The 18175-nt window shown below is 37.8% G+C and overlaps 1 protein-coding gene across 1 annotated transcript in view; it reads left to right on the top strand.

Annotated features, from left to right (window-relative positions):
- Positions 1-3555: 3555 nt before the first annotated feature.
- The window catches only part of RAB6A (RAB6A, member RAS oncogene family), a 159566-nt gene continuing 144946 nt past the window's right edge, over positions 3556-18175 (top strand). Inside the window, exon 1 of the mRNA XM_053708730.1 lies at positions 3556-3863. Coding sequence (XP_053564705.1) covers positions 3794-3863 — 70 coding nt within the window. The 5' untranslated portion in view covers positions 3556-3793. The remainder of the gene's footprint in view (positions 3864-18175) is intronic.

The raw sequence follows: 18175 nt of genomic DNA, 5'->3' as shown, positions 1-18175 counted from the left end.
AATCAGGTTGGTTGTTTACATGGTTGGCTATCGCGGTTGGCTTGAGATTCTTTGGAAGGTGTGTGCTTGTGAGGCATATGTGCTGAGCCTATCACACAATAGGGGCGTGTGATCTACGCCTATCAGGTTTTATTTACCTTTCTATTAGGTTTAACGCACTATGTGAGACATTGAGCATGTGTATGATCGGATACAGTTTTTCAGTTATTAACATCACACAAACACTATGACACTAACAAATATTGATAGGTATGATTCAATGTACACCTTTAATAAGTTTGAACAAGATTTATGTGTATTTGAAATTATAACACGGAGATCATTGCCGGTTTTGCACACGGCTCACTTACTTTTGCACACGGCACATTGGGATTGGTAGTTCACTATGGGGAGTGGTTTAGGGGCCTTTATATGTTTGTCTGTTTTCACTTGTTGCTTGTCAGAAGAAGGGACACTGTTGGTCCCGAAACGTCACAATAAACGATATTTTATTGACACTGTTGCCCATAGTCCAGTGAGTGCTTTCATCGTTTCACTTCCTATATATATATATATATATATATTTGTATATTTTGTTGAGAAGCTTAACTAGAAACTACAGGGCCCAGGTGCAAGAATGTAAGAAGGGCCCCCCTAACCCCCCCAAATTTTTTTACATATCATACATATCATTTGAATCAGATTACATCTGCAAAAGGAGGTACCCTGTGCCCACAGTCTGTGAGATGGTCTGACCCCCTATTACTGTATATAGTGACACTGTTTAACCTAACAGTACTGAATATAGCGAGTTAGTGACACAGTCTGTAATCTGCCGGTGAGATGGCTGGCCTGACCCTACCCACCCCAGTACTTTATAAAGTGACCACAGTAGTCTGTGACATGGTCCAGCCCCCCCCCCGTACTGTATATAGTGGTACTGTATAGTGACACTGGTTACTTCCCGCCCCCCATGCTGTAGTAACAAGGTTTGTAATTTGCTGGTACCACAAACATACACACATACATGCATAAATACAAACACAGTCACATACATACATACGCGTACACACATAAACACCAATGGGTAAAACAGAAACACTAACCGCTGTAGTCAGAGACAGAGACACTAGTGAGGTATCATGTCATACCCGCATCGCAAGCACTAAAAGGAAATTATTAACCCCTAATCTGTCGCTCCCGACATCGCCGCCACTAGAATAAACTAACCCCTAAATCGAGGTACTCCCGCCTCACAAACACTAGTTAAATATTATTAAACCCTAATCTGCCGCCCATAACATCGCCGCCACCTACCTACATTTATTAACCCCTAATCTGCCGCCCCCAACGTCGCCGCCACTATACTAAATTTATTAACCCCTAAGTCTAACCCTAACCCCCCTAATTTAAATATAATTAATATAAATAAAAATTCCTATCATTACCTAAATAATTCCTATTTAAAACTAAATACTTACCTGTAAAATAAACCCTAAGCTAGCTACAATATAACTAATAGTTACATTGTAGCTATCTTAGGTTTTATTTTTATTTTACAGGCAAGTTTGTATTTGTTTTAACTAGGTAGAATAGTTACTAAATAGTTATTAACTATTTAATAACTACCTAGCTAAAATAAATACAAATTTACCTGTAAAATAAAACCTAACCCAAGTTACACTAACACCTAACCTTACACTACAATTAAATAAATTCCCTATATTAAATACAATTAACTAAATTCAATAAAATTAGCTCAATCCCAAAAACAAACAAACAAACAAACAAACAAACACTAAATTACAGAAAATAAAAAACAAATTACAAGATCTTTAAACTAATTACACCTAATCTAATAGCCCTATCAAAATAAAAAAGCCCACCCAAAATAAAAAAAACCCTAGCCTAAACTAAACTACCAATAGCCCTTAAAGGGCATTTAGCTCTATTGCAGCCCAATCCCATAATCTAAAAATAAAACCCACCCAATACACCCTTAAAAAATCGTAACACTAACCCCTGAAGATCCACTTACAGTTTTGAAGAGCCGACATCCATCCTCAACGAAGCCGGGAGAAGTCTTCATCCAAGCGGCAAGATGTCCCCAAACGAAGCTGGCAGAAGTGGTCCTCCAGACGGGCAGAAGTCTTCACCCAGACGACATCTTCTATCTTCATCCTTCCGATGCGGAGCGGCTCCATCTTCAAGACATCCGGTGCGGAGCATCCTCTTCAATAGACGGCTTCTTCTACAATGAAGGTTCCTTTATATGACGTCATCCAAGATGGTGTCCCTTAAATTCCGATTGGCTGATAGAATTCTATCAGCCAATCGGAATTAAGGTTGAAAAAAATCCTATTGGCTGATGCAATCAGCCAATAGGATTGAGCTTGCATTCTATTGGCTGATTGGAACAGCCAATAGAATGCAAGCTCAATCCTATTGGCTGATTGGATCAGCCAACAGGATTGAAGTTTAATCCTATTGGCTGATTGCATCAGCCAATAGGATATTTTCAACCTTAATTCCGATTGGCTAATAGAATTCTATCAGCCAATCGGAATCTAAGGGACGCCATCTTGGATGATGTCATTTAAAGAAACCTTCATTGTAAAAGAAGCCGTAGTTTAGTTTAGTTTAGTTTGGTAGTTTAGTTTAGGCTAGGGTTTTTTTTATTATTATTTTGGGTGGGCTTTTTTTATTTTGATAGGGCTATTAGATTAGGTGTAATTAGTTTAAAGATCTTGTAATTTGTTTTTTTTATTTTCTGTAATTTAGTGGGTTTTTGTTGTAATGTAGCTGATAAAGTAATGAGATTTGATTTTACCTACAAGCTCAACCCATTTTATTAGGTTGTGGTTTCAAAACAAAAAATCAGTTATTTAATATACACAAACTTTAAAAAGCTAATTCTCAAACAAATCTGCAGTTGGTAAAAAAAGTAATTGGAAACAAATTAAGGGAAAAACTATTTTACAGTGTACTGTCCCTTTAAGCTCCATGATGGCCGCACCCTGTGTGAAGATTGTGTCTTGACCAACCAGCACCAGTGGTTTAATGTCACCTTAAATTAATAATATTTGTAAAAACACATCTGCATTTAATCTTCTCTTTGTTTTGAATACATTTTATAGATGTAATTTGTAGTTATATGCCCCTTTTAACTTACAGCAATATCTGATAGTGACAGCTAGAGCTATTTTTTCCATATAAACAAACATAATGCCCAGGTGGGTTTGGCTACTTATGTTTTCAGTACAACAATTTGCTTTGCAGCCTTTGCCTTTTTTGACAGGTATATCATTTATATAAATTATATGCATAGATTAGATCAGACTGTGGTGACATCATAGCCCCGCCCAATAAGATATTTTTTCAGGGTTTACGATACATCGCATACATAGCCACACTCAAGATGGCCGCTTGCCCTGACCGACTGCTCCCGCCCATCCTTCGCTGATAGGTTGAAGTTACTGGTTACTGATAGGTTACGCTGTCTTGTTGGCATGGAGACAGTACCTGGCAGTTTGTGTTCCCTGAGGCAGGGCTTGGTATTGGGTTAGTGTGCTTAGCAAAGGGGCGGGGCTTCAGTAGCAGGTGTGTGTGAGAGGTCACGGGAAACAGCTACAGTAACTACATCCCGGCGGCCGCTCCCCGGACCCTGCGCCTACCTTCTTCCTGCACCCCGACTGCCTATTAGCTCTTGGCTCCTGCTTCCCTGACTGGGCTCTATCTTGCGGCGCAGCCCTACTCCCTCCCTAAACGGCCTCAGTCACTCTTCCTGCGGATCTCGGCCCCGGGTCTTAGCACCATGTCTGCCGGAGGAGACTTCGGAAACCCGCTCAGGAAATTCAAGCTGGTGTTCCTGGGAGAGCAGAGCGGTAAGAACCCGCAGAGTAACCTATATGGTCTCATTTATACTAGCATAGTAAATCACGTTGCATGTCTTCAGTCCATAAATCTCTATCCCTTTATATGTAGTACTATGAGAGCTAGACCAGATCCCCAAATATCTCCATCTATATGTCAAATGACGGCTAGACTAGATCCCCAAATATCTCCATCTATATGTCATATGACGGCTAGACTAGATCCTCAAATATCTCCATCTATATGTCAAATGACGGCTAGACTAGATCCTCAAATATCTCCATCTATATGTCAAATGACGGCTAGACTAGATCCTCAAATATCTCCATCTATATGTCAAATGACAGCTAGACTAGATCCCCAAATATCTCCATCTATATGTCATATGACAGCTAGACTAGATCCCCAAATATCTCCATCTATATGTCATATGACAGCTAGACTAGATCCCCAAATATCTCCATCTATATGTCATATGACAGCTAGACCAGATCCCCAAATATCTCCATCTATATGTCATATGACAGCTAGACTAGATCCCCAAATATCTCCATCTATATGTCATATGACAGCTAGACTATAGACCCCCCCCCCCAAGTATCTCCATCTATATGTCATATAATGACAGCTAGACTTGATTTGTCATATGACAGCTAGACTAGACCCCCCCCAAGTATTTCCATCTATATGTCATATAATGACAGCTAGACTAGATCTGTCATATGACAGCTAGACTAGATCCACAAATATCTCCATCTATATGTTATATGACAGCTAGACTAGATCCCCAAATATCTCCATCTATATGTCATATAATGACAGCTAGACTAGATCCCCAAATATCTTCATCTATATGTCATATAATGACAGCTAGACTAGATCCCAAAATATCTCCATCTTTATGTCATATGACAGCTAGACTAGATCCCCAAATATCTCCATCTTTATGTCATATGACAGCTAGACTAGATCCCCAAATATCTCCATCTTTATGTCATATGACAGCTAGACTAGATCCCCAAATATCTCCATCTTTATGTCATATGACAGCTAGACTAGATCCCCAAATATCTCCATTTATATGTCATATAATGACAGCTAGAATAGATCCCCAAATATCTCCATTTATATGTCATATAATGACAGCTAGACTAGATCCGCAAATATCTCCATCTATATGTCATATGACAGCTAGACTAGATCCCCAAATACCTCCATCTATATGTCATATAATGACAGCTAGACTTGATCTGTCATATGACAGCTAGACTATATCCCCAAATACCTCCATCTATAAGTCATAATGACAGCTAGACTAGATCCCCAAATATATTTATCTGTATGTCATATGACAGCCAGACTAGATCCCCAAATATCTCCATCTATATGTCATATAATTTCATTTAGACTAGATCCCTAAATATCTCCATGTATATGCCATATAATGACAGCTAGACTAGATCCCCCAAATATCTCCATTTATTTGCCATATGACAGCTAGACTAGATCCCCAAATATATCCATCTATATGTCATATGACAGCTAGTCTAGATCCCTAAATATCTCCATCTATGTCCTATAATGACAGCTAGACTAGATCCCCAAATATCTCCATCTATGTCCTATAATGACAGCTAGACTAGATCCCCCAAATATCTTCATTTATATGCCATATAATGACAGCTAGACTAGATCCCCAAATATCTCCAGCTATATGTCATAATGACAGCTAGACTAGATCACCAAATATTTTTATGTCATATGACCGCTAGACTAGATCCCCAAATATCTCCCTTTTTATTTCATTTAATGAAAGCTAGACTCAATCCCCAAATATCTTGCCTTTTATTTCATATAGTGACAGCTAGACTAGATCCCCAAATATCTCCCTTTTCAGAATTTAAGCTGTTTGCAATTGAAATAGCTTGACACAACGAATGCTTCAAGTGGTTTCCCCAAATTCAACTGAAAATGCAACTTTTAATGAATTCTGCAGTCTCAGAATTATTCAACCCCTTCATGGAGAGCATCTTTAGTACTTAGTAGAGCACCCTTTTGTTATAACCTGCTGCTAACAAAATGCATAGCCAGACACCAGCTTCTGGCAGCGTTCCTAAAGAATCTTAGTCCATTCCTCATGAGCAATGGCCTCCAGTTGCGTAATATTCTTGGGTTTGCGTGCTGCAACCGCCTTCTTCAAATCCCACCAGAGATTTTCTATGGGGTTCAAGTCAGGTGACTGTGATGGCCACTGTAGAATCTTCCAGGACTACTTCTGCAACCAAGCTTTGGTGGAATTTGAGGTGTGCTTGGGATCATTGTCCTGTTGGAAGGTCCAATTATGCCCAAGCTTCAGCTTCCTTACAGATGGCATGACGTTTTCTCATAGGATTTCCTGATACTTCAATGAATTCATCTTGTCTTCCACATGCTGCAGGTTTCCAGTGCCAGAGGATTCAAAGCAGCCCCAGAGCATCACTGAGCCGCCACCATGCTTAACTGTAGGCAGTGTTCTTTTCAGCGTATGCTTCATTCTTCCTCCAGACATACCACTGACATCGGGCTGAAAAGTTTCGGTTTTGTTTCATCGCTCCACAGAACAGAATCCCAAAACTTCTTTGGCTTAGTTATATTATTTTGAGCATAGTGGAGCCGACTTTTCTTGTGTTTTTGGGTCAGTAGTGGTGTAGGTCTTGGAGTTCTGGCATGGAAACCTTCTGTGTTTAGTACGTGCCTTACTATGCAAACTGAAACCTTCTCAGAAATCTGGTTGCAGCTGTTGATAGCTTCCATTTTCTGCCCCGTTTAGGTAGTGTAAACGTGACACTGAACCAAGCCCTAGTATGTTCAGGTATTTCGTGTGTTCTAGCTAAAGCACACCTGGGGCAAATAATGATGCCCTTGATTAGTTGCCTCAGGTGTGCTTGAAACAACGCATGTTTTGCATATTTGTGCTGTTGTGAGGGATTCTATTCAGGGGCTTGAATAATTTTTGAACTGCAAAATTTATTAAAAGTTGCATTTTCAGTTGAATTTGGGGAAACCACTTGAAGCATTCATTGTGTTGAGCTATTTCAATTGCTTTTGTTTTATTTGTTCATTGCAAACAGCTGAAAGTCTGTGCATTTTGACATTAGGGGTTGAATAATAGTGACAGCTTGACTGGATCCCCAAATATCTCTTATGTCATAAAATGACTGAGTAGATCCCCCAAATATCTTCCCTTATAGGTAATATTATGACAGCTAGACTAGATCCCCAAATATCTTCCTTTATGTGCTATATAATGAAAGCTAGACTAGATCCCCAAATGTCTCCATTTATATGGCATATGACAGCTAGACTAGATGCCCAAATATTTCCCTTTATATGGCAGACTGGGACGCTGAACAAATCAGTTTATATGTAATGCAGTGACCCTTGACTGCATCTGTGGCAGATTATACATTCTATCTCCTAGACCAGAGGCGCATGTGTACCGGTTTATATATAATGATTAATATGCTAGAACTGCACATTTATCTTTATATTTTGTATCTTCTGGCCTAGAACTATGTATCATAATAAACATTTTAATGTCTAGACTAGAACTGTATATTTATGCATTTTATACAGCATCTCTTTGTCTAGAATAGTATACATACTTATAATAGACTAGAGCAATGCCTATATCCATGTATATAATATGTCTCATAAACTGGCACTGCACATATATTTGCACATATAATACAAATAAAGATCATTCACATATGTACATTATGACTTTTAAACTAGTGCGGCAGCATTGTCTGTTATAATATATAATGATCCCCAGACTAGCAAATATATCCATATATACCTTCTTGTTGGCTAAACATGTTTTGATTACTAGCCATTCATTGGTTAGCTTGGTGTCTGTTTAAGGCTTTGCAATGTGCTTATTTGGATACCCCCTCACCTGGTGTTTTTGCACATGTGTATTCATGCATATGCTATGTGCTTTTGTTTTTTGTACACTGGCATCATGCATTGTGTTGGGTTCTGTGCCACTGGTTCAATTAGTGTAATGTTGGTGCTATTTTTTTTTAATTATCAGAATAAATGTTTTAAATCCTCAGTTACTGGAGAGCTTGTTAGACCAATGCTCTCATAATTTAATGAGAAGTGTGATGTCATCCTCTTCCCAGCCTAGCTTAGCCCTTGCGATATTAGCAGGTTGTTTTATTGCTAGAGTGCAGGGCTCTTGACACAGGCATGAAATGGCATGGCATTCTATTGAGATGGTAACTCAATTATATTAATAGTTTTTATAAATTGAAGACAATTCAGCATTATTAAACAAAGATTTATTTTTCTTTTATTTTGAAACTAATATGTGTGCCTGTTTGGACATGGAGATGATTTCCTGTCTCCTCCTGTTTAATGTTGTTATAGGTGTAGATGAGGAAGGGTGGGTACCACTTAAGCTTATAGACTGGATGAGCAAAAATACGTTAGTAATACAAAATATTAAAAACACTGCAGTTAATAACTTTATTAAAGGGGTGTTATAAAGGGATATTATTGTAATTTAAAAAATAAAAATTCCTTTGTTTTTTTTTTTTTTATGCAAGAAGCCTGGGCCCGGTATGTATTCTAAGCAAAACTGAGAACATAGAAAGTGATTATAGCACTGTATTCCCAGGATGCATGCCTATACCCTGTGAGTGGAAGTGGCATACTATAGTGACTGCCACCGACACTAATTGCACTTAAGTTGTAATCCTTTATAATACCGCACATCCCTGGCACCTACCGCACTCACAGGTGTAATAATGCAGTGCATAACCCCAGTGCAAAGACTTTCCCTTTTATAAGTTTTAGAAAATAATAAAATAATTAAATGTTTTTTTTTGTGTGCAAGAGTTGTGGTGTCACAGTAACGGACAAAACACACTGATTAAAAAAAATATATTTTGTTTAAATGTGTGTAAAGTGTATTTTTGTTTTCAAAGATAAAGTTCCTTTCTGTGTTATAATACTTTATTTTCTGCCGTTTGTAAGATAAACCTATTCAAATGAATACAAGGTTATATTGTATGCCATGAATGCTGTATACTGTTGTCCCAGGCTCTGTGATTGGCCATTGTGATATTCAGATATCTCTAGTAAAAACATTAAAATATACAAATGTTAAAAATTTCAAATATGTACAGGTACATCTGCCCAAATCCAGACTTTTTCATTAGTAATTTTTAAAAAATAAAATTATTACAAATTACAGTTTTTCCCACTAGTAAGTAAAAAACCAAACAGAAGATTGTTTTCTAAACTACAAATTGTCTATAACAGTGGTTCTCAACCCAAATGAACTCAAGGCCCAGAAAATTAGTGTATGTGTGTATATATATAAATAATGCATTGGTCTAAGTGGAGGAAGAAAATGCATACATTTATTGGTGTCAGTAGGCTGGTATCACTTAACTGCGGTACCCAGGTCCAGTCCTATCAGCTCCTTGTCCCACGCTGCCCTCCCACTAAACTGCTGCTATATGTGCACTGGCACTCTGACAGGCTTGTCTGGTATTTATGTGGGGAGAGGCTGCCTGTTACAGCTCACAGTGGGGGTATTTCAGGTTGTTGCCCACCAGAAGGGCTGGCAAGGCCTGGTACTGGGCGGTGGCCCAGCTGTTGAGAAACCAGGGTCTATAATACCTTTTTGATACAGTGATGTACTATCTTTCTGATGGTACCGTGTATCCAAAAGTATTTCAAATGATATAAAACTACATTTTAAGTAATGTATAAGCTGCATTATGTAAATATTGCTTAAATTATGTGTTGTTATTTATACTTGGTTCCTTTTTGCAAATGCAAATATACAAATATTCCAAAATACAAACTTTTCCAAACTACAAACCTTTTCTGGTCCCAACTAGTTTGGATAAAGGGTTTTGTACCTATATATCATGGTATGGTACTCAGCTTGCTTATTCTCAACAGAGAAATCATATTTGGGTATTGTGTGACTGCATATTTGTGCCACCTTTGGAGTTATGAGTTTAAAGTTTGTAAATCTTGGGAAATGAATTTGGGTATTCTATGTGCAAATTGTGTAATTGAGAGTATGATGACATTTGCTACTAGAGAGGTAAGTGGAATATTTGGAATGCCTTTCTGCCCCCTCTAGTGGTAAAAATGTTGATAATACATTTCTTTTCATTCTTGTGTTTGACTTCCTGCAGATTTCACTCTTAAGTGTTAATCACTGAAATGGCAGAAATATCACCAAGATAAGTGACAGTATAGATCTTGCAACCTGCCTTCTGTTTATTTGTACCCTATAAAGTTGTTTTATAGTTTAGTCTATGGTGTTTCTTCTATATTGTTATATATGTGTTGTCCTAAAGGGATATTTAACCTAAACAAGTTGGACACATGAAAGAACAGCTATTAATTGTCAAAATATATTTCTGCATGAACAAGGTTAAAGTGATTTCAAAGTGATAAATCCATTAGAGCATTTTATTCATCATCATCATTATTATTATTATTATTATTATTATTATTATTATTATTATTATTATTATAAGCATTATGTTTTATATAGTGCCAACAGATTGACACGCTAGTGACGTTGCAACGTTACATGTTTTTTTTTTTTCTTTTCAATGTTTATTTTTTTTATTGAAGTTCAACAAACTATACAGACAGCATATGACATCAGAAAATAGTGTTACAAAATTATAGGCGGTAAGCAGTCAAGTTTTACCAAGGAATAAAACATAAGATAAGACATATGCTGAATACATTAGTATGGCATAGAGTGGATAGCAAAACATTGTACAATACACCAAATAAAATACTCAATCTTCTAGATAAGATACATCTCCAGACATGAACCTGGTTCAGAGCTCATAGAAAGTGGTCAAAATGTAGAAGGTGTATGTACAGTAATGGAAAATCATATGAAGTTCTCCACTAGTGAACCTCCTCTTTTATATTAGCTACTTTAAACGGTAGTTATAAACAGTGCTATCTAGTCTTGCTAAGGTGGGTGGGAAAAATAAGATCAACGCTTTGAAAAGTATAAGAGTTACTAGAAAGGGTTGTGGTATAGACTAGATATAACATAAGTGAGATGCGGCATAGGCAAGAAAAGCTGCAAAGTTAGTCCTCCTTGTCTAGTAGGCACATTATATGAGGGGAGGTGGTCATTTAAATGTAGAAGATTGCATGCAGTGGAAGTTGTGTCCCCGTGTGAAAACTTTATGATTGGTTGTTTCTTGACTTGAAAAAAGGTAAAAGATAAAGCAATAATGATATGGTAAGGTGGTCTGTCCCTATAGGGCTTCAGGTAGAAATATGTATTACTAAAAAGGAAGATTAAAGAAATTGGGTAGCTGTTAGATTAAAGGGCCACTGTAAGTAAATATTTTCTATGCCTGTTACTAACTAACTACCCCAAATACGCTTTCTATCAATAGCATTTCATGAACATATCTCTACCGTATATCAGAAATCTTGTCTGCAAATTTAATTGTTTTCCAAACCCACTCCATGGGTATCCTTTGCTCTGTACCAATCCGTTTACAATACCTAGGTTTCAAAATGGCGCTTTAAACACAAAGTTATTGGTTTAAGTATTTTGAACACTCGGTACTGAAAATAGTGGGCAGGATAATGTGACATCATCGGCGAATAAAATATATAACTTTTAGAACGTTATGAAACTTCGTTTTGGAGAAAATATAGGTCAGTAGGTTTTAATTAATGTTTATTAACTTTAATATGTTAGTTGTTTAGCTTAAATTATAACAGAAAGTAATCCTTTAATGTTTTACGTGGCATAATGTAACCCCAAAGTCTTGATTATCTATGTAGAGCCGTGTTATATAGCTTGGTCCAAGTACCATGTGTTGTGAGACCCTAAGGTATAATGGTATCATGGGTCCAGCCCACGTTAGCAATTTGGTTATTGCCTTACTGCAAAACAGCGCTCTATCAATCAACCACACCTACATCATCAAAATAGTAAAGGGTGTACAATGTGTCTTACACTAAAGGAAAAGGATAACCATAAGAGCTAGTATAGGAATAAATAAGATACACAGGTAATGTCAGCAACAGCACCACCTATGACAAACTCTGCAGACCACCAAATAACAAAATATTGTACAGCTATGTAAACAGTTGAAATATTATAGAGTGTAGTATAGCTTGGCTGTTCAGGCACAGTTTAACCAGGGATGGTTCCTGGGGGACCAAAGTAGCTCGGTAAGGGGTTTACACACTTATAAAAAAAGACACATTCAAGACTCGCATATCTGCTCTGGTCGCAAGCAGACTGGTAAAATATGTCCAGGGGTGGTGGGATGTAATCATATAGAGGTCCCCATTCTAAATCTAAATGCTAAACTGTTCTAGACTAATTGGAGCTTTCCAAGGAACTATTCACAACCAGTGGTCTGACTGGGGACTTAAAGTCCTCTGATTAATCAAATTGCTATAGTGAGTAGCCAGCTGATGAAATAAAGTATTGGAGACAGCCTGAAATATTATATCAAGATAACAGTAAGGCAGTCTTGTATAGTCAAGGCAGGCTGTCCATCTTTATACATACTCCCTCTGTCAGTTTTCAGCCTAGATGAGAGGTATGGCTATGACACAGCTTGCCAATATAGTAAATCTTTTGTCCCACACCAGATCTAAAGGCTGGGTATAATGTCTGGGCTACTGTGCTGAGACTCTGGGCTGTAGCTATAAGGTTGTACTGGATAAAGCAGTCCGGTGATGAAAAAAGTTCTATTATCTCTTGGGTGTATATACTTTCAAGCTGTGTCCCCATTTGTCTATCCAGCGAACTAATATACACAGCACTCAGATCCGTATTATCCCAGCCAGACAGCAGTATACAAGCTGGAGAGGCAAGTGCTGTTTGCGGCCACGCTTCTTCCTGTCTTATGACCAGATTGCTGTGTATGGTTTCTACTTGTAGTATGTTCCCAGCTGTATAGGTAATCGTATCGGGTATCTGGATCTCATCAATCTCCTGATCCAAATGGGTCATACTAGATGGCAAACCTCGAGGCTCCAAAACGCCACCTTTCGCACTGTCTATCTGTCTATACTTCGGCTGAGTGGGTAGCTGGGTTGCGCAGAAGCCGCTCGTGTGGAGCGCAGCATGTAAGGTCTCCTCGAAGGCAGCATGGTGCTTTGCCAGTATGCGGGCTAGTTCCTCAATAACGTTGCTGATGCTCATCTTGCAAGCCGCACTATAAGTATACCGGTCTCTGGAATGGTCCTCTGAGAATCCTTCTTCTTTTCACCAATTGAGTGCCTCACACAGTGAAAAGATGGCCGCTCTCCGAAGGCCTCACTAAACAAAACCACCAGAGCTTTGAAATTGCTTCCCCACAATGTCCTCCACACTTCAGATTTCTTATTTAAAGTCCATGAGCGGCCAAATGTATAGTTATTAACAATAGATAGCTGGAGCTAAGGCAGTGTGCGCCCGCTCAGACTCAGTTAACTCGGCCCCCCCCCCAACGTTACATGTTTAACCCCCACAACTATCACCGCAGTTTTTGCTAAGCACCAGCAGTTTGAAATGACAGCATGTAATGTTATATTACAATAATGACCCTTTAATGTAAAGCTGTTTAGTTTCATATTGAAACTAACTGGAACTGTATGTCTGTGCACAACAAATCCATAGGGATAGATTACTCTTAGGCTAACACGTTCCTCTTGAGGGGGTGAGGGACACGTCTTTACAAACATGACAACATAAAAGTGGTGCCATTCTAGACAGGAACCTGCCTAAAGGGACAGTCTACTTGAAAAATGTTTTTTGTTTAAAGGGATATGAAACCCAAACATTTCCTTTTGTGATTCAGACAGAGCATACATTTTAAAAAAATTACTTCTATTGGCAACAATAAAAAAAAAAAATAGACAATAAATAAGAAAACAACACCACATCTGAAATATCCTATTGTTAATGCAATAAAGAAAAAGGCAAACTTCATTATGTTGCCACTCTGGGACCCAATGAGTTAAAATAGGTTAAAACAGCAAACTATGACTTGCACAGTACAGGTAGCCCTCAGTTTACGTCGGGGTTAGGTTCCAGAAGGAATGGTTGTAAATCGAAACCGTTGTAAATTGAAACCCATTTTATAATGTAAGTCAATGGGAAGTGAGGGAGATAGGTTCCAGGCCCCTCATAAGTAACACCTAATACATTATTTTTAAAGCTTTGAAATGAAGACTTTAAATGCTAAACAGCATTATAAACCTAGTAAAATAATCACACAACACAGAATATATAATTAAACTAAGTTAAATGAACAAAAACATTTGCTAAACAGCATTATAAACCTAATAAAATAATCACACAACACAGACTTCACTTGCATTTTTCTGCAAACAGTTCTTTCTAAGCATTCCAATCTGGACTGATTTATAGACAGGAAGATCTTGTTCCTTTGAAATCTGCTTGATAGCTCAGGTCTGGGTAAACTGATTAATTTCAGTATACTTGGCTTTGCTGCAACACAAGCGGACAGCTCCACCTACTGGCTATTTTAATAAATGCACTGCTTCTCAATGCTTTTCAATAGCAGTCACATGACTGGAAAAAAAGGTTGTTATTCTGAAACAGTGCAAATTGAACCGTTGTAAACCGAGGGACACCTGTATTTTATTTCAGCCTATCATTTTTTTTTAATATGTTGATTAGATTTCAACATCTCCAGAATCAATCAGACCTCTGAGAATACTGTAATAAGCGACAGTGACTGTGACTTTTCTACAGTATGCACTGAAGTTGTTAGAAGCACGTATTGGGTATGAACAGCTTTGTAATTCTGTAGCAATGACTGATTCATGGTAAGTGAAGAAATAGACACAAATGAATACAGGAGATGGCCACTATCAGTTTCTGCTTTCATTGGCCCATTGATAGAGGCTCCCAGTGAAAAGGGCCAATACATGTACATAGATTTATAGTAATGTGTAGCGAGTCTGTCGGCATTCATTTAGTGAAACAAATACTGAAAATGGCTGCAGTCTGGCTCCGTATTTATTAAAGAAAAAGTGCAACACACAATTATCAGTGCCAATCCATATATTTGTGTGTTGCACGTTTTTCTCTAATTAATCCGGACTGCAGCCATGTTTAAAATATATGCACCTACCTGCTATCCAGCCATAAACAATCTTGGTGTGTGTATTAGAGCATGTAACGTTAGTGATCCTAGACTACTCTGTGTTTAACCCTCACAAATAAAGTACCATCAGGATCCGCAGAGCACTGCTACTTCCAAGCGGAAACTGCCATTGATCCCAACAGCACTAGTTATATTGCTAAGTCGTGTGACTAGTGCTTTTGATCAGCGGCTGTTTCAACTTGGGACCAACAGTAGTACTCTGTGGTTCCCAAGCAGTATTTCTACTGTGTATTTAACCTCTTTGTGGGTATATGTGATAGAAAGCAAATGTCTCCCGTGTGCTTACATTTTTAAATTCTAAAACCCCTTAATTTTGGCTTCTCATATAAGTGTTTTCATTACATATATATATATATATTTTTTTGCACAGACATTTTTAAGGATTAATGTTTTGTTTGCATTAGTCATGTCATCTTCTAAATCAATGTGGTATTTAACCTTTTGGCTGCCAGAGCGGCTGCAACACAGTACTATGCACTGCATTGCCACCCTCTTTGGCAGGTAAGGGTTAACTGTATTAACCTTGGTGTGATATAAATAAGTCTGTGTAGGTGTAGAAACCAGCACTCACTCCAATTAGACCAACATCCAGGGCGCACTGTAAAGTAATATAGAAATCCAAAATGCAGACAGGCACTCAATGTTTTGTTTTTCAAATACAAGCTTTGTTTAATAGCAGTGACGTTTTGAGGCGAACCCCTTCCTCAGACCATTAAAGGGACACTAAACACAAAATTTTTCTTTCATGGTTCAGATAGAGCATGCAATTTTTAGCAACTTTCTAATTTACTCCGATTATAATTTTTATAGGAGCCGGCCCATCTTTGGTTGAGAACCTGGGTTTTACTTGCTTATTGGTGGGTAAATGTAAGCCTCCAATAAGCAAGCGCTATCCATGGTGCTGAACCTAAAATGGGCTGCCTGCTAAGATTTACATTCCTGCTTTTAAAATAAAGATAGCAAGAGAACATCCTCCTATTCATTCATTCATTCATTCATTCATTCATCATCCATCCTTCACTATCATCATTTTGAATTCCTTGGAGCACAAACCTTCTTTTTATTGAGGACAACATTTTTGAAAAGAAGTGACTATAGTTCAGGATGAATTTTGGAAGTTTGCCACTGATCATATAAGAGGAGAGAAAGAGGTCTGGTCTTACTGGTGCCAGACGACCACTGGAGCCGTATTTTGGCAGTGGGCAAAGACTAGTGGTGGGTTTGCTTTGGTTGATCGAATTCCTGGTCTTTCTGCCCTGAGTCATATAAACATTGTCTGTCTAATCAAAGCTGCTGTGTTTTTTTAAATATAGGCAGCATTCCGCACCTATTTTGTAATTCACCCCTTCGCTACCAGGAATTTCAGAGAAAACCCTGCCTAAAGTCCCTACAAATGTTAGCATTTTTGCTAGGCATAAAAAGAACTTTCAGAGGATGACGGTTTTAACTAGCTATTTATTCACAGAATTAAAAAATTTAGTAAAATTACCAAAGAAAAAAGTCTAACGATCATCTGTTTGCGCTAGAGGGAGGTGTGGGAGGGGAGGCGTCCCAGTGTGGGAGGACGGAACCCTACTCTACAGAAAGGGAAATTTAAAGGGAGAGGGAAGAATGTGTTGCTACATTACATTAATTGAAATTAGGGTACATAACAATAAAAAAAAAAAAAAAAACTGGGACCTGGCAGACAGCTGCCAATACCTAAGATGGCTGCCACTAGTTGGAAGGGGGAGGGTTAGAGAATTATTTGGGAGGGATCAAAGAAGTGTGGGGGGCTTGAGGCGGGATCCCTACACTGCAGAAAAAAATATTTAAAAAATAAATAAAATTTAAAAAAAAGCAAACAAACCCAAAACTGCATACTGACAGACTGTCTGCCAGTACCTAAGATGGCGGTGAGGAGTGTGTGGGGGGAGAGAGTTGTTTGGGAAGGATCAGGGAGGTGTCAGGCGGGAGGGTAATCCCTACATTATAATACTTTACCTTTACCAGCCAATTAACCTCTTCACTGCCGGTAATTTCAGAAGCTTGGTGCGCAGCTGCAATTAGCGGCCTTCTAATTACCAAAAGGCAATGGCAAAGACATGTATGTCTGCTATTTCTGAACAAAGTTGATCCCAGAAAAGCTTTTACAATTGTTTAGTTTTATAACTGCACAACTAGTATTGTAAATAATAAATAAAGTTTGTAAAAAAAATAATCTTTTTTATTTTTATATATGGTCGCATTTGGTAGTAAAATGGGCCTAGATCACTGGTTTTCAAACCTGCCTTCAGGCCTCCCTAACAGGCCAGATTTTGTGGATATCTGAACTGGAACACAGGTGAAATAATCAGCTGATTAGTAACCATGGTTATTTTACCGCTCTCAGCCAAGGTCATCCTGAAAACCTGACCTGTTGGGGAGGCATGAGGAGTGGTTTAAAAACCAGTGGCCTAGATCACTACTATGGGTTTTCTACTTACATTTTTATATATATTATATATATATATATATATATATATATATATATATATATATATATATATATATATATATATATATATATATATATATAATCACATTTTTCTCTGAAATTCATGGTAGCGAAGGGGTTATTAAAAAAACAAGAAACACACGCTTCTTTGTTATTAACTATGGGTGTCTGCTTCCTTTTAAAGGGACATACAATATTTTTGTAAATTTCCTAATCACTGTCATTACGTTAACAAGATGTCCAATGTTTGACGTTAGCAGAAAATATAAGATAACAAACTACAATTTGTTTATCCTACCATTAAAGGGACACTGAATCCAAATTTTTTCTTCCGTGATTCAGATAGATTTTGTGGATATCTGAACTGGAACACAGGTGAAATAATCAGCTACTTCTATTATCAAAATTTCTTCATTCTCTTGGTATCTTTATTTGAAATTCAAGCATGTAAGTTTAGATGCTGGCCCATTTTTGGTGAACATCCTGGGTTGTTCTTGCTGATTGGTGGATAAATTCACCCACCAATAAAAAAAGTGCTGTCCATAGGTCTGAACAAAAAAAGCTTAAATGCCTTCTTTTTCAAGTAAAGATAGCAAGAGAACGAAGACAATTGCTTAAAATTGCATGCTCTATCTGAATCGCAAAAGAAAAAATT

This window comes from Bombina bombina, chromosome 3 (genome assembly GCF_027579735.1).
Source record: "Bombina bombina isolate aBomBom1 chromosome 3, aBomBom1.pri, whole genome shotgun sequence".
Taxonomy (NCBI): Eukaryota; Metazoa; Chordata; class Amphibia; order Anura; family Bombinatoridae; genus Bombina; species Bombina bombina.
This window is presented reverse-complemented; position numbering and strand designations above follow the sequence as displayed.